The sequence below is a fragment of the Lacerta agilis genome, chromosome 2, assembly GCF_009819535.1.
Source record: "Lacerta agilis isolate rLacAgi1 chromosome 2, rLacAgi1.pri, whole genome shotgun sequence".
Taxonomy (NCBI): Eukaryota; Metazoa; Chordata; class Lepidosauria; order Squamata; family Lacertidae; genus Lacerta; species Lacerta agilis.
Window position 1 is genome coordinate 19,520,407 of NC_046313.1, and position 26,667 is coordinate 19,547,073.

A 26,667-nucleotide genomic window follows, 5' to 3' on the forward strand; every position below is an offset into this window, starting at 1 on the left:
CCGGCGCAGAGGTGGGTTCGGTTGAGCTAGTTTGTTTGTGTGCGAGGCAGACGGGGGCCGAGAAGAGGGGGGGCCCCGAGTCGGAGCCGCCTCAGGTACCCACAGGAGGGCGGGGGGCGAGGGACTCGGGCCTTGCCGGTTGTCCGGGTTACCTGAGCGAGTGTCCTCGCGGAGTGGAGCGTGGTTGCCTGGGGTTCCCTCGGAGAGGTGGTTGCTTGGCTACCCCCGGGGGGTGGGGTGGGGAGAAGTCGGGCCCTTCTGGTGGGAAAGGAGTGGGGAAGTGGCTCACCGGGGGTCGAGGCCTGCGCTGAGGGAACGGGGAAAAGGCCGAGTGGAGGATCCCTGGCGGAGGGGGGGCTTGGTCGGGTGGGCAGGTCTGCTCTCTTCTTTCACCCCACCTCCGTCCCCTCCTTCGGCCACGAAGGGTGGGCGACCCGTCACGCTGAGTCTGCGAAGGCACGGACGACCCACATGAGATGGGACCGCGGCAGCGGGGGGTGGAGGCGGAAGGGCCTTGGTACCCTGGGCAGTCGGATGGCGAGGCGCGCTTGCTTCACTCCGGGGGCTGGCGGACAGGGTGAGGATCTCAAGAGGCCATCAGGGGGTGTTATGTGTATGGGGGGGGAGAGGAGCATCTTGTCCCCTAATAATTCGCTTTTATTGTGTCTTTATTATTTAATGTAGGTGGTGTTATAGGAATTTCAATTATAGAATAAATGTTGGTGGTTAGCCATGGCTGAGGTATTCAGACAGGCTCCTTTAAAAAAAAAAAAAAAGTGGAAGCGAAGGTATTGGCTCGGTTGGCAGAGCGTATGCTTTGCAATGCCAAGGGTCCGGGGTTCAGTGCCTGCCCTCTCCCAAGTAACCCCTGGGAGGTCCAGTGGTGTGTAAATCGGCTCCTTGTTTCCCTATGTGGTGGAGCAGAGCCTAGATGGTCCCGGCCTGTGGTAGGAAGTCAAGGGGGCAGTGGCTGCATTAATAGCCTTTGTGTGAATTGCTGTGTCTTCCATAAATTTGATACTGTGGCTACCCTTGCATTGAAAGTATTGGCAGGGCTTACTTTACAAGTCTTTATTTTGAAGGCGATAGTTTAAGAAACATCGGCCGCTGCAACATAGGCTGCACACTTCCATGGTCTCTCACTTTTATTGTTGAAATCTCAAGCTGGTTGCACTGCTGTGGGGTGCCCATATCAAAGTCTCCAAGTCTGTTTCTTGTATTATGAAGGTGGTACTTTTGTAGCACCACCACATTGTGAAATTGCAGCTGCCCTAGTTTTTTCTAGTTGTCATGTGACCTGAGCACAGTTGCTTGACCTGTTGAAGCTCCTATCCTTAGTCCATCATGTTTTGTCAGTGTTGGAGCATTTCTGCCTTCCTATAGTACCAAGGTTTCCTTTTTTTTCTCCCTTAGGCTCCTTTATCCAGAATTTCTTTCTTTGGTGTGGTCACCTGGGAGAGACAAAGTTCTTCAATTTTTGTTGCTTTTCAAAGCAAAGCCACCTATTGTGTGATTAGCATCCACAGGGAGTCTTTGATTCTGTTTAAATCCAGGGTTCTAGTTAGGCATGTGTGATGCTTCCACTAATCCTTGTAATTATCCCCTGGATATTCAGGAGATGTGCACATTAGGGATTCATAGATATTTCTCTACTGTAAGGGGTTTATAATCGCTTCTTACAGCTTGACTCTATTAAAAATGTATTGGGGTAGGCAAACTGCCCAGAGAACAGAATGAAATAAAAATAGGTTCCTTGTTGATGCAGTAAGAAAAGTAGAGAGAGCTGGTTGGAAGTACCTAATGTGTCCTCAACCCATAAGGCATAATGGGGGTCTTTTATATGACAGAAATTTGCAGGTGTTTTAAGTTGAAAGTGTAGAAATGAATTCATGTGCTCAGCACCTTTCGATAAAGTGACTGGCTACTTTCTCATGTGACATCTTAAATATTATTTAAGAACTAGTACCCCCGGCATGTTTTTCATAGGATTATTTGATATTATTAATAGCATTTTGATGTTGTTGATCTCATATTGTTAGTGTTGTTATTAGTGCTACGTTTTGTCACTGCTTCCCTGGTGTTTGTCTTAGCAGTTGATGTTCACAGTAATTTAGATTTGCTTCCAATTTGTGAATATAGGTACAGTACTTATATTATTTACATGTTTTGTAATGCCCATTGTGCTGCAGACAAATAAAATTGATCACTTCACATGTGTGGAATCTGATATTGGATCATTTGTAGGGCTGTAAATAAAAGGGAGGATGTGAATCATGAAAGCTAGATTGTAGAGAGTTATGAGGTCATTCAGTGTGGGCTTTTCCTAGAGTCTCTTCTTCAGTCTGCAGTATGTCAAGTGATAAGCTTTCTATTGTTTACTGATGGGACAATTTCTACTGAATCTCTGAAAGAAGTTACCTCTTCCTACTTTTTTTCTTGGTCAGGGTAATACAACTTTGCTTGTTAGAAGACAACTTAGTAATATTAAAATATGTTCACAATGGGATCACCGTATATGTTCAATGACTTTGGAGGTGGCATGACTTAAGTATCATACCTGGTTTGTGAGCTCTTTTTCAAGAGAGTAACACTTCTTCAGTACTTGTAGCACTATACCCCAAACGAGTAAGACTTGATTACTGAGTATAATCGAAAACAAAGAGTGGTTCATAAGAGTAGGCTAATGTGAATGAGCTTGCAAAATTTTGATGAAAATTATCAAAATTACTTGTAGCAACAAATTGTTATTTTTATTGGAAGTTGCATATTGTAGCAATTCACAAGCTTAGTGGCTTTTGCCAGTATTATGGGTTCGATCTAACATTAATCTTACTTTGACTAGACCTATTGAAATTAATGGACATGAGTAACTTAAGTCCATTAATTTCAGTGTGTATGCTCTTAGCAAAACAAAGTTGGATACAACCCTGTGTATCTTAACAACTTTAACCATTCTAGCTGCGCCCTTTCCTTCCACTAAAAGTGTTATGAGAAGAACATATTTGGATGCTTATGCTGCATATTTGCACTCATTTTCTCAACAGTGAAGTTGCGCATCTCAATGTTCAGTTTCTTTTTTGCAAAATAGCATTAGCATCTGCCCTACCTTTGCTTACTACCATCCATAACTGTAAAAAGGTAAAGGTAAAGGACCCCTGACAGTTAAGTCCAGTCGCAAACAACTCAGGGGTTGCGGCGCTCATCTCGCTTTACTGGCCAAGGGAGCCGATGTTTGTCCTCAGACAGTTTTTCTGGGTCATGTGGCCAGCATGACTAAGCTGCTTCTTGCAAAACCAGAGCAGCGCATGGAAATGCCGTTTACCTTCCCGCCGGAGCAGTACCTATTTATCTACTTGCATTGGCGTACTTTCAAACTGCTAGGTTGGCAGGAGCTGGGACCGGGCAACGGGAGCTCACTCTGTCGCGGGGATTCAAACCGCCGACCTTCTGATCGGCAAGCCCTAGGCTCAGTGGTTTAGACCACAGCGCCACCCGCGTCCCATCCATAATTGTACACTGCTACCAAAAGTAACTTCTGGGCTTCTTTTCTGGTGGATATAGAAAATACCCCAACACTGGTTTGACATTGTGACTTAACAACTTGCCATACATCTCCTTCCCACTATATAAAAGGGTTGTGAACTCCTGTGGTCTTAAACATGGAATAGTTTGGAGACCAGAAAGTATATGAGAAAACTGGAAGGCTTTCCCTTTTCATCTTGGAAAAATACCTGCTCTCCTAATTGCATTGATGATCTTGGTAAGTTTTCTGCTTTGAACTCATTTGGTGGAAGAGTGGTATATTAACAAAAATAACAAATCAGCAAATAAACACTGAAGACAAAAAGGAATCTCAAGATCTGCTGTTTAAAGCAAAAATTCCTACACAAGGCATGTATTAATCACGGAACGAGTGTTGGCTTCATTTCCTACTTCGGAGCTTTCTAGGAGTGTTTGGCTGTCTGAATTTTGGAACAGAATGCAGGTTGACCTTTGCTCTGATCCAACTGCACAGTTTTTGTCACCACTATATTTGCTAATATAGGCATGTGTGGTTTCTCTGGCTGTTTGACACATATTAAACAGCTATGACTTTAATCTGTCTGAAAAATGCAAATGGACATTAGGTTTCATTAGTAACAAATGGAGAAACTCCCAACTAAATGTTTTGAAACATCTAGTTCTTAGATCTTGGTGAAGAAAAATAATTTATGTTGTTCCTTTCTTGTGTTCTCATGTGCCTTTTATTTTGGAGGTTTGAACATTACAAAAAAATTGCTGTGGTATTCCAACTCTTTTCTAAACTTTGGTTAAACCTGGCCACAAAATGGGCCATCCAAAACTAAGGATATAACATTGCTCCCAAAATATGCTCTGGCCATGACTTTGAGCTTCATGTGGAGGGAGTTCCAAAAATATAGAGTAGTTTTCTGTTTTGTGTCCTTGACATTCATTCAGTCATGGAACACACATCATACTGTTAACAGGTGTTATCCTTTGATTAAGATTGCAGTGGGAGATAGGGAAAGAGATCTGAAAGGTATGTGGGGCCTAAGTTGCTTAGGGCTTTGTCAAAACTAGTACTTTGAATTGTAGCTGAGAGAAGTCATTGCAAGCTGTGGAGCAAAATGTGTTCCCCGCTGTCCACACCTCTCAAAAGATGAGATGCTCCATTTTACCCTCACTTGCAAACTTCATAGGCAACTCTGTATAGAACCTTTTACAAAAGATTAGCCTTTATATTACAAATGCCTGGAAAAATCATTGCTAGGCCAAATTGGGAAGGCATTGTCGCCATTGACTTCCAGGTGCTCCTTGAATACCTTTTTATACTGACAGGCTTTTATGCTTTCTTGATTAGTCATTTTAATGATTATTTTGTATTGCTTCTATGGTGTGTCATGTTGTATATATTGACTCTGCCTTGATTTCTTATGAGTTGAAGGTATATAAATATGTTTTTTTCCTAAATAACTAAATGAGGGAGATCATGGCTTACATCAATGTAAAAGGATGGAATGAAAAGGAGGCCCATGTTTGCTTTTACTTTGATATCTGCCTACCATTAACTTTTCAGAACTTTGCCAGTTTTCTCAAGAGAAAATACTAATGCAGCATACTTCTAGACTTGAAAAATTACTGTGCACAAGTAGAGTAAATTGCATAAGAAAAAACCTAATTATTTTAAAGCTTTTTTGGAGAGTCTTGTTATGTTGAGTGCCTTAGCATAAGAATATCACAGATATTATCCCAAATAATATTGCTAAAGTGGTAGGCAATAACCTCTCTAAAGATCACTGTTTTAAGTACTGTACATGGTTGCATACTTGTGCCACAGTCTAGCTAAGTAAACTAACAGAAAGGACCAAACTCTTGGCCATGAGAATCTGGGCTAGATATTTTATTTCTCAACTGCCTGCTGCCTCTTGTTCCCTGACCCTGATGCAATATCCCTGGCAAACTTCAGCTTCCCGTTTTGCTCTGCCAGTATTCAGAGGCTTTCCTTTCATCCTAGAACAATAGGATGGGGTAAACATGTAATCTCACCTCTTCCAGGCTTGCCCTTGAATTGGTACAGGCAGATTCAATGCAAATAGAGCCATTTGCAACTATTGTGCTCAGTGTGTGCACTCAGACCCAGGAGTAAAGGTTTTCCTTCAGACCAAAGTCCCTCAGTTGTTGATATTTGCTTGTTTCAAGCCCTGGGAGCACCAGACATTTGGAAAGCTGCAGGAAATACTAGAAATTAGTTGCAGTAGCAACTGCTGGTTGCGTTGATGAATTCAGCAGATCTTCACAGATAAGAGTTAGCAGCAAGGCAGTAGTAAAAAAGGTAAAGGATCCCTGACAGTTAAGTTCAGTCGACGACTCTGGGGTTGTGACGCTCATCTCGCTTTACTAGCCGAGGGAGCCGACGTTTGTCCGCAGACAGTTTTTCTGGGTCATGTGGCCAGCATGACTAAGCTGCTTCTGGCGAAACCAGAGCAGCACACGGAAATGCCGTTTACCTTCCCGCTGCTGCGGTACCTATTTATCTACTTGCACTTTGACGTGCTTTCAAACTGCTAGGTTGGCAGGAGCTGGGACCAAGCAACGGGAGCTTACCCCGTCGTGGGGATTCAAACCGCCGACCTTCCGATCGGCAAGCCCAAGAGGCTCAGTGGTTTAGACCACAACACCACCCGCGTCCCTTGCAAGGCAGTTGTACCACATGTCATTTATGGTGGCAAGCCTTCATGGGTAGCATTTCTGCAGGACTAAAGTTCTGTGTGGAAAATCCAGATTCTGTTGCATGAACTTTGTCTGTGTCACCTTTGCAAATATGGACTCACTGGCAGGGACTAGACTGTAGAATAGAGAGTGTAGTTGGAAGAGGGATCTGGTCTCTGAGCTTTTAGTTGTAACTTCCCACAAGTTGTATGGGCTAGAAGAGAATTAACATTAATTTTTTTAATAGAAAAGTAGAATAAAAATCAGAACCCTAAGGGTCTTGGGAATCTTTCAGAGCTTCCAGACTCTGAACCTTTTTGTAAATTCACGCTGGTGGAGACTTCTGGCTTCCTATGTATCTTGTCTACTCATTATTTCGTATGTGGCCATCCTAGTAGCTAAGCACTTGATCATACCATACTGACTAACTTCAACTATTACATGTTTATCCTTCCATATGAATAAGAACATGAATTGGTGGCCTAGGGGGCATCAGAGGTGGGTGGCTCTAACAGAGGGTTCTCTGCACTGGTCATGTAGGTACTTAATGCATCATCCTTCATTACACACCATGCTGCATACAACTATTATCTCATTTGGCTGTTGATACAGATTAAAGTTGTAGTCCAAAGAGAGAGATTGTAAGATGTGCTCAGAATTTATAGAAGCTCTTCCTATCCCTCTGTGGCATCTCTGAGTGCCTTAGTGGGAATTACAGAGACAGAGCCAAGTGGAGGCCATTCTGGTCATAGTGAGGACCCTTGCAAAAAGTATCAGCAAACCAGACTTGGCTCTCAACAAGGAGGGGAACATAATTATAATAAATTATTATTGGATCACTTACTCCATCTGGTCAATCAACACTACTTAGATGTTCTCACCTGTCTTGCCCTTCACCAATAAATGTTTAAGTTAGTTCAGATATCCGTTCCCTCACCCTCTAAGCATTTTTGTTCCCATTATGTGCTTAATTCCTTCTATCCCTAACTGTTCCTGGTAATATTAAGGGACTAACAGAAAATTCTTTGTATATACAGATGACCCTCGTGGTCCCTTCCAACTGTACAATTATATGATTCTATCTGTTGAGTGGAGAAATGGGCTGTATTTGTCCAAGGAGTTGTTTGTTTGGAGATTGCCTAATAAATAATATGCAGCTTATAGGGGAACTTCACTGGAGCAAGAGCAACTATTCTCAACTCTTTTGCAATCCTAAATTAATCGGAAGGAAATGGCAGGCTGTATGTGCAGGCAGCAGTGACAGACTTTGGATGCATTACAGATAAACTTGGATAGACTCTATGAACTTGAGTGTTCACCCACGCAGTGCCCAAACCTTGGTTCGGAAATGAGTTGATGATGAAATATCCTCCAGTGTAGGGGGAAAGCGTTCAGATTGGCTTGGCAGATCTCTACACATATTGTCCTAACTTAATAGCTCTCCTCTATGAAAGTTTCATATATTTGGGGTAAGATCATATCACATAGGGGCAACCTTATCTTGTCATTTAAAACAATTGTACTGAAAACTCTTTGGGCAATTGTTGTAGGAAACATTTTGGTAACACTGGTATTTCCTGCAACTAACATGTGGATATCATATCAATCTTCAGTTGTGTATATAAATCTGGGAAACACCTGTTCTATGCCAACTTCTTGGGGCAAAGCAAAAAAATTGCTCAGGGAGGCTTACAATCACAAGAAAATGCAACTGCAATAAGAAACCTGATCGTCCGCGCATCCTGAATAGTTGTTTTTAGCACTGGATTTCAAGGAAAATACCAGAAATGATGATCAGAAGAATCTTGAGAAACACTGAACCAAGCTAATATTTGTGTTGATCAACTTGCCAGTTAAGCACTCACAGAGGACATGTAGCAGGCCAAGTTGCTGACAGATTCCATCACTTAAAGCCACATTGATAGAGCTAGACTAATAAGTGCTTCATTGGGGCTACCCTAAGAAAATTGCTTCCCTCCACCACAAACCTGCTCTGTTTCTATACTTGACATGCTGGAGGCAAAGCCAGCTCTTGTATATCTACCAGTCAGGCTGGTGGGGTGGTCGCTGCTGCTGCTGCTGCTGCCGCCGCCACCGCTGCCTCCAAGCACTGTTTCTGGCCTGCATTTTTTTTTTTAGTAGCCCCCCTAATAGGAGCTGGCATAGAATAGATGGTGATTTTGTTTCAAGGCTAGTAACCTTTGTGGGCTAACTTGCAAGGCTGTTTTGAATGGCTTCTGCGGCATAGGCTTGCATAGGCTAGTGTCATAGGCTACATGTGGTTTTTCAATCTCTTATCACTGAAACTGTCTCCCCATGGAATTTGGAAAGGTTTAATTCTAGATGTTATTTTTATTTTTATTCAGAATTTCTAATGAAATCATCAGAGAGTTGGTATGCATGATCCTTCACTTAGGGCTCTCAGAATCGCCAAAACCCCCTTTGACTTGATTAACCTAACTGTGGGCTTTTGACTCTAGACCTGGGCAATGTATCAATATATCGCCCAGGACCGGTACAAGGGGCAGACCACGATGACAGCTTCACTCAGTGGTATATTGCTGGTGAACCCGCCGCTGCTCCCAAGTCCCTCTTCCTCCATTGCTCAGTATGCCAAGGGATAAACAAGCCACCGGCGCTGGAAGCAGAGGGACTCAAGTGGCGGCAGTTTCACCAGTGATATACTGCTGAGTGAAACTGCCATTGTGGTCTTGACTGAGGAGCATGCAGCTGCCCTTGCCTCAGCCAAGCAGTTTCAGGGAGCCCCCATCCCGCTACCAGCTTGCACAAGCCAGTGGCAGGGGAGGGGAGGCTCTGATAAAGTGCTTCCGCTTCCCAGCTGAGAGATCCCCGACCCCTCTCCTGCTTGCATGTGAGTAGGAGCGGGAGCGGGCCTCCTCAGCTGGGTAGCACAAAGCCTCCGCTACCCAGCTGAGATATCCCGCTCCCACTTGCACGGGACCAGAAGTTGGATTGGGGCTGCTCAGCTGGGGAGGTGCATGCTCCATCACACTTTTCCATTGAGGGGTACTTGCATGCAAGCAGGCTTCGTGCTCCCCAGCTGACCAGCCCTGATCCCACTCCTGCTCACTGGGACATTGGGGATCACTCTGGCTGGGGCCAGCTGCAGTGTCCCCAGCTCGCCAGACGTTGGGCTGAAAGTGCCTCATCTCCCACCGTGAGAGCTGAGGCAGTTTCTCCCAGCGCCTCGCCAGCTGGGGCTAGTGCAGCTTGTTTCAACATTGTGGTTTATCGCCAAACTGCAATGTTCTGCTGGCGAAACATTGCGATTTTGAAAACCTTACATCGCCCAGCCCTATTTGACTCTCTGTCACATTATTCTAAAACTGAAAGACTGTACACACTTATAGGAGAGTAAGGACCATTCAGTGCCGGGGTGTGGGTGTGTGCGCTTTTGAGAGAACTTGGGAGGTTCCAGCTGTAAAATACATTGAGCATCTTTGCTTAACTAAAGTAGAGTCTTAACAAAGTCTCCCACCAGTTCTGATTCTACCATTGCATTTCATATGACAAGCTAAATGATCTTCGAAAGCAGCAGGGAGAAATATCCAGTCTGCAGACCTAACTAGACCCAGCAGGGGTCCTAATTAGGCCTCTGAGGTTATTTCCCCCATGTCATACCCACCTGATATTGAGCATGTAAAGATGCAGTGGCAGAGGCACAACTGAGGGCCAGAAATTCCCTTCCAGTGGGTCATTGGCATGTGGGGCTTGTTTCCAGTGCCTTTTAAACTTTGTGCCAAATGTAAGCCTTGCTGGAATTGGTTCCAGTTGGTGCAACCAAGCAAAGCCAATCCCCCACTATTCAGCGCTGGATAGCGATGACTTCAAACTTCACTGGGATCTTGTTATCAACATCTGCTGTAAAGGAAAAACAGTTCACAGTGATGTCCGAGGTTGTCAGAATGGCCCGCCAGGTACGAGAAAGCTTAATATTTGGCCATCCTGTTCCCCTCTCCTCTAAAGAATTGCTAATTTCAAAATTTGGTCTTCTAATATTAAACTGCTCCCTTTGTTGACTCAAAGGAAGGAGAGAAATATACAGTACATGATTCTTTTTCATACACTCTTACTTTTATTCATTTTCTATGTAGCTTTTCACAGTTCAGGGCGGCAGTTTTGAAATTGGAAACACTTGCTCCAGACTGATTTAGGACTTCAGAGAGATCAAGCCTTCCCCTTTGATTTTAAGCCTGTTTGATTAGCAAAGGTAACATCATTGGACCCAACCTTAAATGCTTTTTAAGAGTGACTTTCTAATTTCCTATGTCTCCACGCCTTTAGAATTTGAATGATTTGAAGCACAAACAAACTTCAAAGCCTATGTGAGCCTCATGTTAACAGTTTCATTCTTTTACTTGCCAGAGCAGGCAGGTGCAATCAGGCTTGGAGTCCATGCCTAGTACTTTTGTGGATAGTTGTTCACAGAAGAGGGTGAAACCAACTTCCAAAATGTCCCTTATTCCAAGCTGTATGGTACCATCCTGGATGCAGGTACCATTACTTGTAAATTTGGGTAACCTATGGTGGAAGCTAAGATGTTCCAATTTTTCCTTTTTGATTCTGATATTATACTGAATAAATTTGGTTGTAACAATATTGGGCAAGCCTAGCATGATCACGTAGCACCGTAGGGGTGACTGTAGTGAACTAGTGGCATATTTGTGTTGCACCTGTCCTCCCAAACTCATGGTCATATACTTAAAGTTTAGTTGTGCATACTGTGGTACCTTGGTTTAAGAACAGCTTAGTTTATGAACAACTTGGATTAAGAACGCTGCAAAACTAGAAGTAGGTGTTTTGGTTTGTGACCTTTGACTTTGAAGTAGAACATGTTTCACTTCCTGTTGAGTGTGTTCCATTTGTAAATTGAGTCCCCCGCTGTTATGGGAAAGCATGCCTTGGTTTAAGAACTGACTTCTGGAACGGATTAAGTTCATAAACCAAGGTACCACTGTACTTGTTTTTTTTGAATGTTGTTGATTTTATTTGTATGTTTTGGATTTTTTATACACTAGGGTTTTGGATTAAGCGGTTTATAAATTCTACTAAACAAGCAAGGGACAACTGGCTTTATGTCTTGCTTGTGAGCTTCTGGCATAGTCAGTGTTGGAGATAGATCAGACTGACAGTCTTAAGTCTGTCATCCTAACACAGCTCATGTTCTTCCATCTTTCTCTTACCACAATCCTGTGGGTGATGAAGATGAGATTATGACTTGCTAAGGCAGTCTGTTGAACTTCATGAGCAAGAGGAAGGACTTGGACTCTCTCCCACCCACCCCAGTCTGTCTACTACGTGCTGACAAGGCTATATACTTGCAGGTCCTTGCCAATCATTCTCAACTACTGATTTCTTAAATATGCTTTCATTCTACCATGGTGTCAAGCATTATCTACCTTAGCAGTGAAGCTATTTGGTGCTCCTTGTTAATAGGAAAAGGAGACAATACAGTGGTACCTCTACTTCCGAATGCGATCTGTTTTGGGGTGCCGTTCGCACCCTGAAACGTCTGTAAGTAGAGTGCTGCTACTGTGCGTGCGTGAAGCGCGATAGACCGCTTCTATGCATGCACGAAGTGCGCAGATCGCTTCTGCACACACGCGGGTGAACCTGGAAGTAAACACTTCCGGGTTTGCTGCGTTCATAACCTGAAAAGCTGCAACGTGAAGCAAGCGTAACACGAGGTATGACTAGATACTGGGTTAAAACTCCTTCAGTGCAGAAAGGAAGCTCTAGAAAGTTTCCTTTGACAGGTTTGGAGAAAGATGACTTTGTTCTGATGCATTTTTATTGAACTGCATAAAGGAGCTTACGGGTTTTGTGAACGAAGTAACAATATACTTGATAGTAAAACTCCTTGGGACAACTGAACTTTCCTAGATGTCGTTGATAACCCAGTGATTTAACCTGCCAACAAATGCATATTTGGCTTTCAGAAACTTCTTCTTTCCACAAATGGCTTGTTCATAAACGCACTTCTGGTCTGCTCCTTACTTCTGTCTGGAATGTGCCTGCCTACGACTTTAGGCTATGCCGAAAATACTTGTTTTGCCAGTTTTCTATTCAGTGCTCAGTGCTTTTTTCCCTGTTACATATGCCCTCTCCTTAATCAGGTCACCTCTAAAGTTGCTTGATTAAAACTGCTTAGGAGAGTGCCCTTCAAACACAAGGTATGAAGAAAACTACTTCCCAAAAGCACTCTTCCTATGTAGGGAAGATCTCCTGATGTCAACCTGTTCTTGATCTTCTAAGGTTCTCTGGAACACTTTAATTGTTGCTAGAATGCATGCCTGTTACTAAATAAGCTACTGCAAAATACTTATGAGCAACAGTATAAATTAAGATTAAAGCATTCCACATATATGAAGGAAAGCATTTGGAATTCCACAAAATGGATTTGTGGGCTAGTTTGGTCTTTTTTAGTGTCTCTGTCTTTGGCAGTGTCTTTTAAGAAGCTTGCTGAAAAACCCACAGTTTTCACAGTAAGGAAATTGCATAGAAGAGTGATCAGCATTTTGATGATGATATTAGGGTACAGGGAGCTTTGCATACCCAAAAGATAGACCCCTGCCCTTAGGAGCTTGCACTCTAAACAGAGATGGTGGGTGGGTGAGCAAAGTCAACAGGAGATGCAAGAGACAAAGGCATGCCAGAATGTCAAATGTTTTCTTACACTGCTGTTGCCATGTCCTCCGTTTTGGCTCAGCCACACCAGCTCAAGGAAACATAATCGCCAATACGATCACCAGTGTTTACATGCACCCTACTTCCTCAAGCTCTCAGAAGTTCCAGGGGGAGCACATATCTGAGTTTGGCTTCCTTTTATAGGAAACGGCTTGTGCTGTTGCTTTTTGAAGTTTTTGAGATTCCTTTACAAATATGCAAAATGAAGCAGAGGAAGCAACTATGATTCTATTACGATCTACAGTAGTTGGAATTCCTGCATTGCAGGGAGTTAGACTAGATGAACCTCGGGGGTCCCTTCCAACTCTGCAATTCTCTGATTTCATGGGCGCATATTGGAAAATACATGTGGGCAGAGAAGGATCTCTGCATAAAACAGTGCAGCTTGTCCAAGCTTCCCCCAACAGCCAGGGAGCAGCTGTGCAAACTGCTTCTTTAGAAGTGCACAGAGCTCTTCCCAGGGAGCTTGGGCAGGATGTCTGCAAGGTCATTGCTCAACTGCGCTCTCTCTCTCTCACTCTCTCTCACAAGAGAGTTATTGGAAAAGGAAATAAGCATTTTCCCATGTTCAGCAGATTCAGCAAAACTAAAATCTAAATACTTACTATTTGCTTTACTACCAGTGAAAGTCTGTGCTGCTGGCTTTAACTGTGTTCCATATTTGATCTTGGTGCATAGTGCAGAGGGACTTCTCTGGATAATGTGCCTTAACCATTTTGCAGCCTTGGATTCTGTGAATAACAATTGATTTTATTTTTTGACTTGTGGAACACTTAGGTGAATCCTAGATGACTTTTGGATTTTGCTGTATTTAAAGTTGCTGAGTTTGAAGTTGAGTTAAGATCCTGACTTGTTCAGATGGAATGGGAAGCTATGGTTAGTTAGGTACTGTGTGTGCCGCTTTTAATTGCTGCTCATTGCAGAGATGTTTGCCATAAGCAAGAGGCTCATGCATAATTAGCTTAATAAGATAATGTACAATTGTCTGAATGCAGACCTTGGGTGGCTCAGAATTCTGCTTTTAAGAAAGAGGAAGCAAAACTTGATGTTTAGAAAACTTTAGGAAATGTTTCAGCCTTTCCCTGAAGATGCTGCAGTTCCTGGGTTATTATTTTTTTAAGCGGGCTTTAGTAATGCTGTGGTGATTGAAGATTCCTGAGAATTAACTTGCTGCCTTCAGCTTTTATATTCTTGCTCAAAACTGGCTTAAAATGTCAACCCGCACAAGAAGCTTGTCAGATGTGGCTAGCCTTGAGAGAAGCTTATGTGTCAGAGAGGCTTTTTAGCATGGGTTATGATTTCAATTGTTACCTGTCAGAAACTTAATGTTTTATTGGAGTTCATTTTTAAGGGTGGGTGGCTAGGATTTTGCTTCCAGTTACATCTCCATGTTGAAATAAAGGATACTATGAGCTATTATGATCTTGCTTTAAAAAAATAAATTCCAAAATACTACCAAAATCTAAGGTGGTAAACAAAACCTGGAGATAAATTGTACCGTCTGCTTTGCTACCAGCAAATGTCTGTGTGGTGTCACATATTTTTACTTTTAACTTACCAATCAGACTGTTTCAGAAAATGTATGGTGGGGGACAGGGCCATTTGTTTGTGCACTGGGAAGCAAATGAAACACATCTTCCCAGTTTGGGACAAAAAACGCTCTGGTTCAGGACTTGGTAATTGCCTTATCACCTAGGAATTAGAAATCTTCACCCTGGTATCTTTTGTGATGTTCATCTATTCCCCCCCTCAATAGTGAATAATATGTCAAGCAGGCCTGTGGTGTGAAGAACAACTTCATTGAAGAAAAGCATTATGCTGATGAGTTATATGTACTTGTGAACCTCAGACAGCTGCATGTACTGACAGCTTGGTCCAAACTCATGATGAAATTGAGATGTTAAGCACTGTTGTAATATACCGTTCTGGGCCATGTCAGGGGTGTTGTCCCTGTAGCCCTGGCTCTTCTTGGTGCCATGTGATGTTGAAGAAAAATCCAGTTCAGAAGCTGCTTGCTGCGTCTTGAAGAATGTGAGCAGGAAAGACATCCGCAGTAGTTGCTGACTCATGGATCACAGCGTTTCACTGCACATGGGAGTTCTTTCCCCTCCAGGGCGAATTCTGGAGGGTTTGTTTGCTCTGGGAGATTTAAAAATAAATAAATAAATAAATAACAGTTTGTCTCCTCTGAAGTTTGTTCTTGGTGTTTTAACATTACAGTCGCCAAATGCTGCGTTTAGCTACAAAGCAGATAACCAGGAATCTGACTCTTTCCCTGCTGGATACAGTGTGTCTGTGGCTTCTCTGGTCAGGTGTCAGGTTACTGTGCTGGTCCTGGGCTAAATATTGTTGTTCTTTGCTTGGATACCCATCCTGTCATCTGGTTCGAAAGCACATGCTTATCTTACACATCCCCCTTGAATGGCAGGGCTGCTCCCCCCCCCCCATTTCACAAATTGAGGAACCAAATGTGCTTTTGTTGTTAATTGCTCAGGTTTTTACTGAATCTAGTTTTACCGCTCGATTCAACTGAATACCTTTCACTTGTCTTTATTGCGCCTACATCCCAAGCCTTCGGTGTTTTTCACCTGTCCATCACAGCACATCAATCTGTTTTTTTCCTGTGTTTTTTTCCCCCCCCCAGAAGGAGTTGCTCGCAGTTGTTGGACGAAGTTGTCAACCTGTTCCAGGCCAAAAGCTCCTCTACTCACAAAGTCTGATCGGTGGCTGGTAGTTTTTTATTTTTTGCATTGGCTGGAGCACAGGCTGCTCTTACAATCCAGGCCATGACCAGCAGAGGAGCTGCCAGGCCGAATGGTCAGTCGCAAGCCAGCAAGATCTGTCAGTTCAAGCTAGTACTACTGGGCGAATCGGCAGTAGGCAAGTCCAGCCTGGTGCTGCGTTTTGTCAAGGGACAGTTCCACGAATACCAGGAGAGCACCATAGGTGGTGAGTTTTTTTGGGGGGGGGCATCTCTTCACGGGAGGAAAACCGATAGCCTAAGTTTTAGGAAAGCACCTTTGGATTCCAGCATAACAAACTCCACCAGGGCAAAGTCATCCACTTTCAAATAGGGTGCGCTTCCCGACACCTTCATCCTGAAGCATAGCCACTTACTGTGCTTTTGCTTACCCTTTCAGTAGCCCTCTGGAAGTCTGCAGGTGGTAAGGGTGATAGTCCGACCCCACCAGCTTAATCTGCTTTCTGAAAGGCTGTTAGCATCATGGTTTGGTTGCTCTTTTTGGTGGAGGTCTAAAACAACCAATTAGGCATCAGTAAATCATAGATAACTAGTGCAATGGTGTTTTTTTTAATGCACCCATATTGTTAAAATACAGTGACCCATAGTTGCAGTTAAAACAGTATATACTTAATAAGGGGGGTGGGGTGGGGAGGGAGAGACCTGTTTCAGCCTGAGGACCAGATTGCAACTTGCCCATCAATCTGGGTACTATGTTTCACTGACCGTCGGGACAAAAGTGGGCAAGGCCAAACAAACACAGACACACAAAAAGAGGGGGGAAGTGCATGGATCTCTATCCCCCCCCAATTGTCAAACACAAGTGCCAGGTACACAGTGCACTTTCCTTCTTACACACACACACACATACATACTTGCAGGCATCTATACATACACTCTCACGCGATGGGCAGGAAGACACGTGCATGTACACGCATATAAAAAACAAGCATTTCTAGCCCTCTCCAGCGCTGGGGTGGTGACTGGAAAGATGCTTTTGTGCTCTTTAGGGAGACTCTCTAAAGAGAAGGCAGAGAGATTTATCTCTTTATCTTAAGCCTTGTGAGGCACAAGATACCTCTTCTGTTATTTGCTCTCAGAGAGGGTTTATCTCTGATTTTAGGGCTTTGGTACTTAGGTTAGAGGTGAAAAATCCCTTTACTATCCTGTGTCAGACATCATGTGATGTCAGGTGATTGGCAGGTGGGCATGGTTTGCCCATATGGTCTTGTGGGCCTAATTAGGCGCATGGGCCCACAGTTCCCCGATGTTGAGTTAATACACAGTTTAATTCCAGTTACCTTCACCCATTTTACAGACTACTCATAATCTTTTGCTTTATCCATAAAATATTGTATGTGGTCACTGGTTAGAGAGAAAACACTGTGTTTCTTTTTTTTAAAAAAGTTTTCTTTTCTAGATTTGGTTTGCTAAACGTACTGCAAAAAACTAAATGATCACAGAAGTACAGTGGACTCACAACTTGCGCATGTTTAACTTGCGTGATTTCAACTTTATGCAGTTGAGAGCTGACAGTTGAAATCGCACAAATTAAATGCACAAAAGGCAGAAAGCTTAAAAGCAGGGTTTTCTCAGTGTAGAAAGAGCTTTTAATCTCTCAGACTTGCTAACGGGGATCTCTGGTGAGATCTCACAGGAACTCAAGACAGCCCTGCCAGACAGCCGGTAAGCAAAGTGGAGAGCTTTAAAAGCTCTCCACCTTGCTTATGGGCTAAGACCTGTTTTGTGCGCCAGCTCTGGAAGCTAAGATTGCTCATGGGAGGGCTTTTGTATATGGGCACCATCCCCAGAGTGTAACCCCCATGCAAAAGATGCAAGACTACTGTAAAACAACACCAGTATTCTTTTGCTTTATGTATCAGTGCACATGTACTGCATTTTCCCTTAAATTCCTCCATAATACTTCCTTAAGATTTTTGCTGAGTCCTTTTAAGGTCTTACCACCAGCAGCCACCCTAAATACCATCATTGTTTGGCTACCTTCTGTGAGACGGAGATATTGGGGGTTGAGGGGCAATCGCACATCAGTTCAATACTGAGTAGGGGACAAGGTGGGTAGATGCTATATTGTGTATGTGTGTAAGTAAGGTAACATTCAGACATTAGGTTCTTCCACCATTCATAATGGTACAGTCCTTTGAACTTGCACCATATGTTTTTTCTACATGTCTAGGCCTAACCCTAACCCACAATATTTACAGGAGAAAAGTTTTAATATTATTTGCCTTCGTGCTGTACAAGCTGCTTCATGCAGCCTTGGAGACGACTTAACAGATTGTTAGAGGTCAGAATATTATCAGGTTAATAACACTTTTTGCTTAGTCTCCCCGTGGGTGATTTGGCTGGTTCACAATAGTAAAAATTCAGTCACTGTAATTATGATATATAAAGTTAAATGATTGCATCTATTTTGTCGGGTCCCTAAGCCAACTCTTCACATTCTCATTTTGCAGCTGCTTTCCTCACACAGTCTGTCTGCCTAGATGACACAACGGTAAAGTTTGAGATCTGGGACACAGCTGGTCAGGAAAGATATCACAGTTTGGCCCCTATGTATTACCGAGGGGCTCAAGCTGCCATTGTGGTGTATGACATAACCAACCAGGTAAGCATGCACTGTTAGCTAGCCTTTGGGGACAGCTGATGTTGCCTCAGTTCCTTTGTTGTTTTTTTAATATAATCTTTATTATTTTCATTAATAAAACAAAAAATATAACATTACAATAATCAATCAAATGCATTTGCTCCATCAAGCTCGTGACTTCCCTCCCTCCCTTCAACTGGTTTTCTGTTTCCTCATAAATTGTACACGCCTTTCTATTGTCAGTTTCTGTCCTTTACTACATATCAAATCCTTCTATTGTCTATGGTCAGATGTTATTATTACACTATGTTGCAGGATTTATGTCAGCCCTGCTAGTGTCTTCAGCTTTTTACAATGGCCTCTTAAATACTCAGTAAATTTACTCCAGTCTCTATGGAATTTCTGGTTGCCTTGGTTCCGGATCCTCACAGTCAATTTGGCCAACTCCACATATTCTATCATCTTCATCTGCCACTCCTCGATGTTGCCTCAGTTCCTTTAAGCAACCTTTCCCATTTTAGATGGAACCTGTTGCAAACAAGGGTCATCTAAAGACTTAAACACAGTCAATTATTGGTTAGAAACTTCAGGTGATTGCTGCCAAGTAAGACCCTCTGTCTGACCCAAAGCATTGCCTTATTCGCATTAAATCTTTGCTCTAAACAAGCTTCCTGACTAGTGGCCAATTTGTTATTTTTTGAAAAGTTAAAACCACAAGTTTGCATTTGCTATGGAGTAAGCAACACATAGTAGGGATGTGGGTGGCGCTGTGGGTTAAACCACAGAGCCTAGGGCTTGCTGATCAGAAGGTCGGCGGTTCAAATCCCCGTGACAGGGTGAGCTCCCGTTGCTCAGTCCCAGCTCCTGCCCACCTAGCAGTTCGAAAGCACGTCATAGTGCAAGTAGATAAATAGGTACCGCTCCAGCGGGAAGGTAAACGGTGTTTCTGTGCGCTGCTCTGGTTTGCCAGAAGCGGCTTTGTCATGCTAGCCACATGACCCGGAAGCTGTACGCCGGCTCCCTTGGCCAGTAACGTGAGATGAGCGCCAAAACCCCAGAGTCGGACACGACTGGACCTAATGGTCAGGGGTCCCTTTACCTTTACCTTTACCTTTAAGTTGTTTTTAATGTTGCATTTTCAGTTCTGGTAACCCGCCTTCGGTCCTTATGGTGAGTGGTGGGGTAATAAACTAAAATAATAGCAATCATAGTAGATGTTTGGTCTGGTTATGTCCTCGAGAACCTGCATGCCCACCAGTAGACTGTTGCAGTGACAGTTGGAAGAAGCCTTTTGTTTTAATGTACTGCTGGTGCACATTGGGTGAGTTGGTTGAAGATAGGAATCCTGGTCCCTTCTGACTGCACACCTGACATTTTGGCCTCTTCTTTTCTGATAGGAAACGTTTGCACGAGCAAAAACATGGGTGAAAGAACTCCAGCGGCAAGCTAGCCCAAACATTGTCATAGCCTTAGCAGGAAATAAGGCGGATCTTGCCAATAAGCGCATGGTAGAGTATGAAGTAAGTAGAGCTTCTCAAACCCCTCAGATGTCTGTTGTGCTCATTCTTACTTCTAGACAGAAGGAATGGTCCATAGTTTGCCAGCCCTGGAGAGGGCATTCTCTGTGGCAGCCCCTCAGCTGTGGATTTCCCACCCCTAAGAGGTGCATCTGACACATTATTGCATAGTTTTCATCACATGCTGAAGACCTCTTGATCCTTGCCTTTGACACCTGAGATACAGAGTTTTCGGGCCTGGCCTATTTTTAAAAATCTTTTTTTGTTTGTTTTTAATTTATTTTAATACTGTATTTTTAAATGGCTGTAACTCATCCTGGGAGCTAGTGGTGAAGAGTGGGTAAGAAATCAAATTATTATTATTATTAATAATACAGTGGTACCTCGGTTTTCGAGTGTCACGGAAGCTGAACGTTTCGGTTTTCGAACGCCGAAAACCCACAAGTAATTGCTTCCGTTTTCAAACGCTTCTCAGAAGTCGAACGGCTTCCGCTGAGGTTTTTTCCGATTTCCTCCTTTGAAGTTGCAGGCCGCCCTTTGCGCCTCAGTTTTTGAACGTTTTGGAAGTCGAATGGTCTTCCAGAACGGATTACGTTCGAAAACTGAGGCACCACTGTGTCAGGAGGAATATGCTTTCCTCTCCCTCCAAACTTCCCAACCTGATTTGGTCACTCCTTCAAGATAGTCCAGCCTTTTGGTACTCTATTGTATTGTAAACAAAAAACTGAGCAAGCCTCAATAATATGCAGCCTTGCCTCTAGAATATGCAGTCTTGTTCTAAAAGTAAGACCTACATTTGTTCTTTGCAGGAGGCCCAGGCTTATGCAGATGACAACAGTCTATTGTTTATGGAGACATCAGCCAAGACAGCAATGAATGTTAACGATCTCTTCCTGGCAATAGGTAACCCAAAGACACTACATTGCATTGTTTATCGGGGCACTGTCTCTCTAAAGAATTCATGTGGTTTCACCTTAAGTTGTACACTGAGTTCCACAGCCTCCTGCTGCCTAGGGTTTCTGCCCAGCAGCCAATGGTTGGAGCAGGTACTGGGCTAGATCAGGGGTCAGCAACCTTTTTCAGCCGTGGGCCGGTCCACCGTCCCTCAGACCATGTGGTGGGCCGGACTATTATTTTGAAGAAAAAAATGAACGAATTCCTATGCCCCCCAAATAACCCAGAGATGCATTTTAAATAAAAGGACACATTATACTCATGTAAAAACACGCTGATTCCCGGACCGTCCGCGGGCTGGATTGAGAAAGCGATTGGGCCGCATCCGGCCCACGGGCCTTAGGTTGCCTACCCCTGGGCTAGATCCTCCCACCCTGTTGTAGCAGATGCAAATGCCAGCTAAAGAGAATGAAAGGTGTCTTGCAAATATTCCGCCAGGTCTCATCTTGCAGAACAGCTAGAGACTTTTGGGCTTTCTTTGACATGCTTCTTTTCAGACATCATTATACCATGTGCAGCCTTCATATATTGGACCTTTGTGGGAATGGCGCCCAGGTACTGAGGCCCACCTGAGACATTCTGGGCTGCTGTATCGACAGGGTGGAAGCTGCTCAGGTCTGCTTCCAGATGGAAAGGGCTGCAGGCCCTTTAATACAGGTTGAAGGGAGTATGAAGGGACCATGGTTCTGTGTCCAGAAGATGCTGCTTCCTTCTCTCTCTCTCTCCCGTCTCCCCTTTTTCTTGGTGAGTTTTCTGCCATGCTGTTACCTCCCAGCATGAGCCTGGTCTACCATACATCAAATTTTGGCAAACGCTGAAATAAATAACCTGGTTACACCCGTTTTCGGGAACAGGGCTAAGAGTGCTGCTACTGATGGGTATCAAGCTGTGCTCGTTCTATTTTCCATTCTTTCCTATTGCTGTTAACCCACGGCATTCTTAAGAATGAAAACATGACCAGCATAAAGGCCACAAGTACTGTACTTTTCTGGCCATCGCAGAGCAATCTCATAAATATTTTCAGAGAGGGTTTCACGGTAATGCGCCATTAGGATATTTTACAAAGAAATCAAAGAGTCTTGAAATGGGTGAAGAAACTTTCCAGGGACTTCCACGGGTGCAAGAAGCCCTGACTATTTACACTGGCGCTAGTAGGGGTCCTCATATTGAACATTATACTTGGTAGCACTCTGCATATCTGAACGCTTTAGCCTTCCCTTCCCACAGATCCTCCCTCTCCATTTCCTTTACTTTATTTTGCTGGCCGTTATATGAAGTGCTGTAGCCAAACCATTGAGGAATAGGAGCCACAAAGCTGTGCTTTGCCATATGCCTGCAGACATGTTTTGTGGTCTGTTGCACTCCCTCCCCCACCAACACCCCCCCCCCCGCCGCCTTTAAATTTTTTATCACCTGCAGTCATCGGTCGCACTGCAAGACCGAGTATTTCAGGAAACTCAGAACTTTCCCCATGATTCCTCAGTGTGTGTTTTGCAGGATGAGTTGGCTCTACCTATATATTCATCTTTAGATAGAAGTTGCAACACATAGCCCTGCCCTGGATTAGGAGAGTGGCCTAAAACTGCTGGCTATTACCAGTGGCAATGCTACATGCTTTTTGCCTGCACTTCAGGCTTACAATTGCATCTCTCATCCGCTTTGGGTAAATGATCGTGTATGAGCAGCTATTCCAAATGGCAAGTCCAAATTCAGACTCTTGAAGGTGGTGGGGGGAGGAGTGAAGGAAATACCCCCACCACTGCTCCACTTGGGGAGGTTTCTAGAACAAGCCGACCCCCTTATAAATTCCAGTTTAGCAGGAATGTGAAATATTTCTGTGGAACTCCATGGTTCATTGAAACTGTCACTGTTCAAACCTACCTTGCTTTCAATTTAACACATATTTGTAGTTACCTTGGTGGAATTATAATGGAGATTTGTCAGCCACCGTTTTTTGTTTTGTTTTGTTTTGTTTTGTTTTTGCTTTATTTGTGCTTACGCACCAACAAAATACAAAAAAGAACGTATTTACGTCATTTGTTACAAATTACACCATTAACCAAAAAAGATAAATTTATATAATTGACAATAAATCTTCTTGTAATTCTTTGACTTCCCGCCTTCTCCATACTTCGTTTCTAGTTTACTAACTTTTTGCATAAACCTATCTATTCATTTTACAGTAAGATATCATTTATCCTGTATCTTTATTTCTTACTTGGTACAACTACAGAGGTTATTCAAAAGCAGTGAGTTTAGACTTCCACAGTTGTTTTTAAGATATGTTTTAAGAGGTTCCCATTTTGTAATAAATACTTGTTTGGACTTACCTTTCATTCTTTCTGTTAACTTGGCTAATTCTGCATATTCAACCAGTTTCTGTAGCCATTCCGACCTCGAAGGGGTTTTTATCACTTTTCCAATTACTCGCAATTAAAATTCTCACGGCAACGGTAGCATATAGAAAAATATCTTTCACCTTCGGAGGAGGTGATTTGTCAGCCACTGTTAAGGAAACCTAACATTAACGGTACAAAAGCTGAGCAATACAAGAACTGCTGACAGCTTGTCGCATCTGCCATTTGGAGCATTGAAAATAAGTGGGTTGGGAAGGCTTTAGGAGATAGAGGAGTTCCAGATTTCTGCATATCCAAAATGTCCTTGTTCCAAACATTACTCCTGTTGTTTAATCCCAAAGGGGGAAGAAACCAACAAGTTAACAGTTCCCCCTCACCCAACACATATCTTTTTTTCCTCTTCCTTCTAGCTAAGAAGCTGCCAAAGAGCGAGCCCCAGAGCACAGGGGGTGCCGTGGGTCGGAATCGAGGGGTGGACCTTCACGAGCAGTCCCAGCAGAACAAGAGCCAGTGTTGCAGCAACTAAACGGTGGCATTAAAGCAGCCGGCGAGAGATAAGATATAACCTCCATTTCCGCCCCACCACACCACACCTCACCTCCAATAACAGCATCGGCGCACTTGGAAGCCGCCCTCCCTCCCTTCTCCCGAGAGCTCCGTTTAACTGCACTTCTAATGCTTCAGAAACCACCACCAGACGTCTGTTACCACCACCCCCCACAAGGAAAGTGGAGATAGACCGACCGGGGACTTAACTTCCAAAAACAAACTCTTTCTTCACTTTGTATTATAGGTGCAAATAGCTACCTAACTACTCTGATTCCCCTGCTCTGTTTTCTCCAGATAACATGTCCTCTCTTCTCTCTACCCCACCCCTCCCTCCCTCCCCACCACTGTCTTTGCTCTGTGTTCTTGGTCCTGTAACATCCACCCTCTCTTTACCTCCACCTCCCTTTATTTTGTTTAATGCTATGTGGGGGGGGGGGTCCACAACCAAGGGAGATCTTAATTCTTGTAGATTCATTTTTAAGAGCAAGGTTGAATGGGCTCCCTCAAGAAAATGCATTTTTGAGGGGTCCTCCCAGAGTTGTCGTTTTTTAATTTCCTTTTCCCACGGTGTTCAGAAAAGCTGCAGTGTCCTTCATTTATCTTTTTTTTCCAGGGCAGCCTTTTGTGGCTGGGTCGGAGAGGAAGATTGTATCTGAACTTTCGCTCGTGTCTTGCTTGCTATGACCTGAATGTGGCCCTTTGGTGTCAGTGATATAAATCTGAGAATCATGCGTGTTACGAGTGTAGAATATCGGAATTTGTTTCCTCAAACCCTCAAATAGCCCTTGATTTTGATGCCTTAGAAGTTTTGGCGGCCGGGATAGTGTAGCGGAGGGAGAGGAGTGGCAACGTTGACCTGCAGAAGACCAGCTTTGCAAGTCAAAAAGGCGATTGTATCTCCTCCTGTTGTCTTAATGTTCAGGTTGCTGTTTGCAGGTTGTGCTTCAGTTATCAAGAGTCCCATTAAGAGAGATTCTCTTCTCTGCTCAAAATGGGTGTGGCCCGCTGTCTGAAAGAAGAAGGTGCAAGGGAAGTCAAGCTCCCTTTGTTCAGCTGGGATACAGTGGAGGAGCCTGCTGAAGTTTCCTTTTGAGAGCTTCTGCCTGCACCTGTATGCACAGCCTTGTACATTGCGCAGAACTTTGCTCTAAAGTTGCCAAAAGGTGAAAGGCCATTGGATCCTTGGGAGAAGCCTGGGGCTGCGGGTGCAGGCAAGTCAGACACAGGACAACATGCTAGATGGGAGGAGAGCTGCTAGTAGGAGGACCAGTACTGTACTTTCTCAACCCTTTTTCCTGCCAGGGAGCGCCCAGCTTGCCTTTTGGCTTTTTCCTATACCCTTGCAGGACCCTCCTGTGTACAAACCCGGTCTTACCCTAGGAAGCTGTCGAGAGGTGGCAGTCTAGAGCGGTAGAGCGGCCACTTCTGTCTTCAACCCCCTCAGACCCCAAGGGCTGTTTAAACTTGAGAAGTGTTTGTGCCCTGTTTGTGTTCAGTTTTCTCTGTAAATAGTACAGCACAAATTTGTATAAATTAAAGGGGGCGGGTGGTTGTGGGATTTTTACTTCCCTGCTATTAGCTAAACAAAGTAATAGCTTTTTAAATTTAGCTGTAGATAGTGCTGACCTGTAAAGGCAATGCATGCTACCATCTCTCATCCACATTTGCTCTCTGAAGAGCTAGCAGCAGCCCAGCATCTCCGTTAGAAATGGCTCCTCTTCCGACAGTGGCCTTCACCAGGGTAAATAGCACCTTCCCGCCTCCATCCCTCCTGCATTTTTTCTTGAAGCCTCAAGCTTGAGTACAGCTTCTAAAATGTAAAAGTTCCACAGTGCTGTCCACATCTTGGCAGCGAATCAGCTGGCTACCCACAGAAGCATCTCTTGGGTGTACTCTGTCGGCTACCCCATGCAGACTTCTCACATATGGTTGAATGTTACTGTAGGAGAGCTTGGGACGGATTATGTTTCAACACACACACACACACCTGCACACCCTTTCCCATTATTACCCCCAGCATGGTTTGAAGCACACTCATTTTGCACATGCTTTTACCTGTGACTTCATGCAGGTTTGCATTTACTTGCCTATTCCCATTCACCGGTGCAACTTAAATGGCTGATGTTCACCCAAGCAAGATGTGTGCATTTAGGGCTTTGCTCTTAGCCATAAGTTGAAACTGTTAAATCCTGCACTGCTGACAGCATGTGGCATTATTCTGCTGCCTTTGAAATGGCCTTCTACCAGTGGCTGCATTTTAGCAACTAAGGAGGGAGCCGGACAGGTCTGTTTACACAAGGCTTTGAGCAAGAAAACTCAAAATCTAAGTTAACTGGAAGTAACGTGTGCTGTAACTTCCCTCATCCAATTGACACAAGTGCAGAGTTGCTCCACGCCACAACTGTGCATGGAATTTCTGATGTCAGTGTTGATAAAGACTTCGGGAGTGCCGTAGCACTTCCCCAGTATTTATTCTGTGCTCTCAAACTTCACTTGTGTCTCAAGAGCGGAGCTGTGTGTGAGGGAGAACCCTGAAATGGAGCCTTGCGCCTTCAGCTGCATTCACTGTTAAAACCTACTTCACAGAGTGTTCCATCTTTTGTTATGCACATGTAATGTGATGTTCGCAGCCATCCAGAAGGACCTAGGAGCAGGAACAAGCATGCCCTATCCCATTCCAACAAAGCTAAGGTGCTGTTTTGCTCTTGGCTCATGGCAAAGCAAAAATAGATTCTGCATTTAAATATTAAAAAAAAACCTAATGCTTTCATCTTGCTCACAAACTTTGGTTACTGCTTCCTGGCTAGTTCCTAGACCAAGTGAGGACACTGCAGCTTTTTGCTATTAAAAACCACACCCTTTCTATTCTGCTTACTCTACTTTTCTGAACAGTTTGGTTTTTTTCTTTTCTTTTTTCTTTTGAGAAAGCTCTTACATTGCATTTAAAATAACAATCATGGTAACAGAATTTCAACTGCTGATTTACCAATGTATTTAATGTAAGTAAACAAAAAAAAAATCAGTGTA

The 26,667-nt window shown here is 43.7% G+C and overlaps 1 protein-coding gene across 4 annotated transcripts; it reads left to right on the forward strand.

Moving 5' to 3' along the window:
* RAB5B (RAB5B, member RAS oncogene family) lies at positions 1-26,667 on the forward strand. Of its 4 annotated transcripts, XM_033138831.1 has the most exons (7): positions 7-95; positions 10,326-10,441; positions 15,563-15,867; positions 18,133-18,284; positions 19,661-19,783; positions 20,590-20,683; positions 23,502-26,667. In XM_033138831.1, the coding sequence occupies exons 3-7, from the start codon at positions 15,705-15,707 to the stop codon at positions 23,615-23,617; spliced, it is 648 nt and encodes a 215-aa protein (XP_032994722.1). In that variant the 5' UTR covers positions 7-95; positions 10,326-10,441; positions 15,563-15,704; the 3' UTR covers positions 23,618-26,667. The 4 variants fall into 4 exon arrangements, with proteins under 4 accessions (XP_032994719.1, XP_032994720.1, XP_032994722.1 ...); XM_033138828.1 differs by lacking the exon at positions 10,326-10,441 and having other exon boundaries at positions 1-95; XM_033138829.1 differs by lacking the exon at positions 10,326-10,441 and having other exon boundaries at positions 5-95; positions 15,566-15,867.

Bases quoted from the DNA above. Each gene is read 5' to 3' on its own strand.
- RAB5B (XM_033138828.1), top strand. From the start codon at position 15,705: ATGACCAGCAGAGGAGCTGCCAGGCCGAATGGTCAGTCGCAAGCCAGC. The intron at 15,868-18,132 runs GTGAGTTTTTTT...CTCATTTTGCAG, and splicing joins CCAGGAGAGCACCATAGGTG to CTGCTTTCCTCACACAGTCT. The intron at 18,285-19,660 runs GTAAGCATGCAC...CTTTTCTGATAG, and splicing joins TGTATGACATAACCAACCAG to GAAACGTTTGCACGAGCAAA.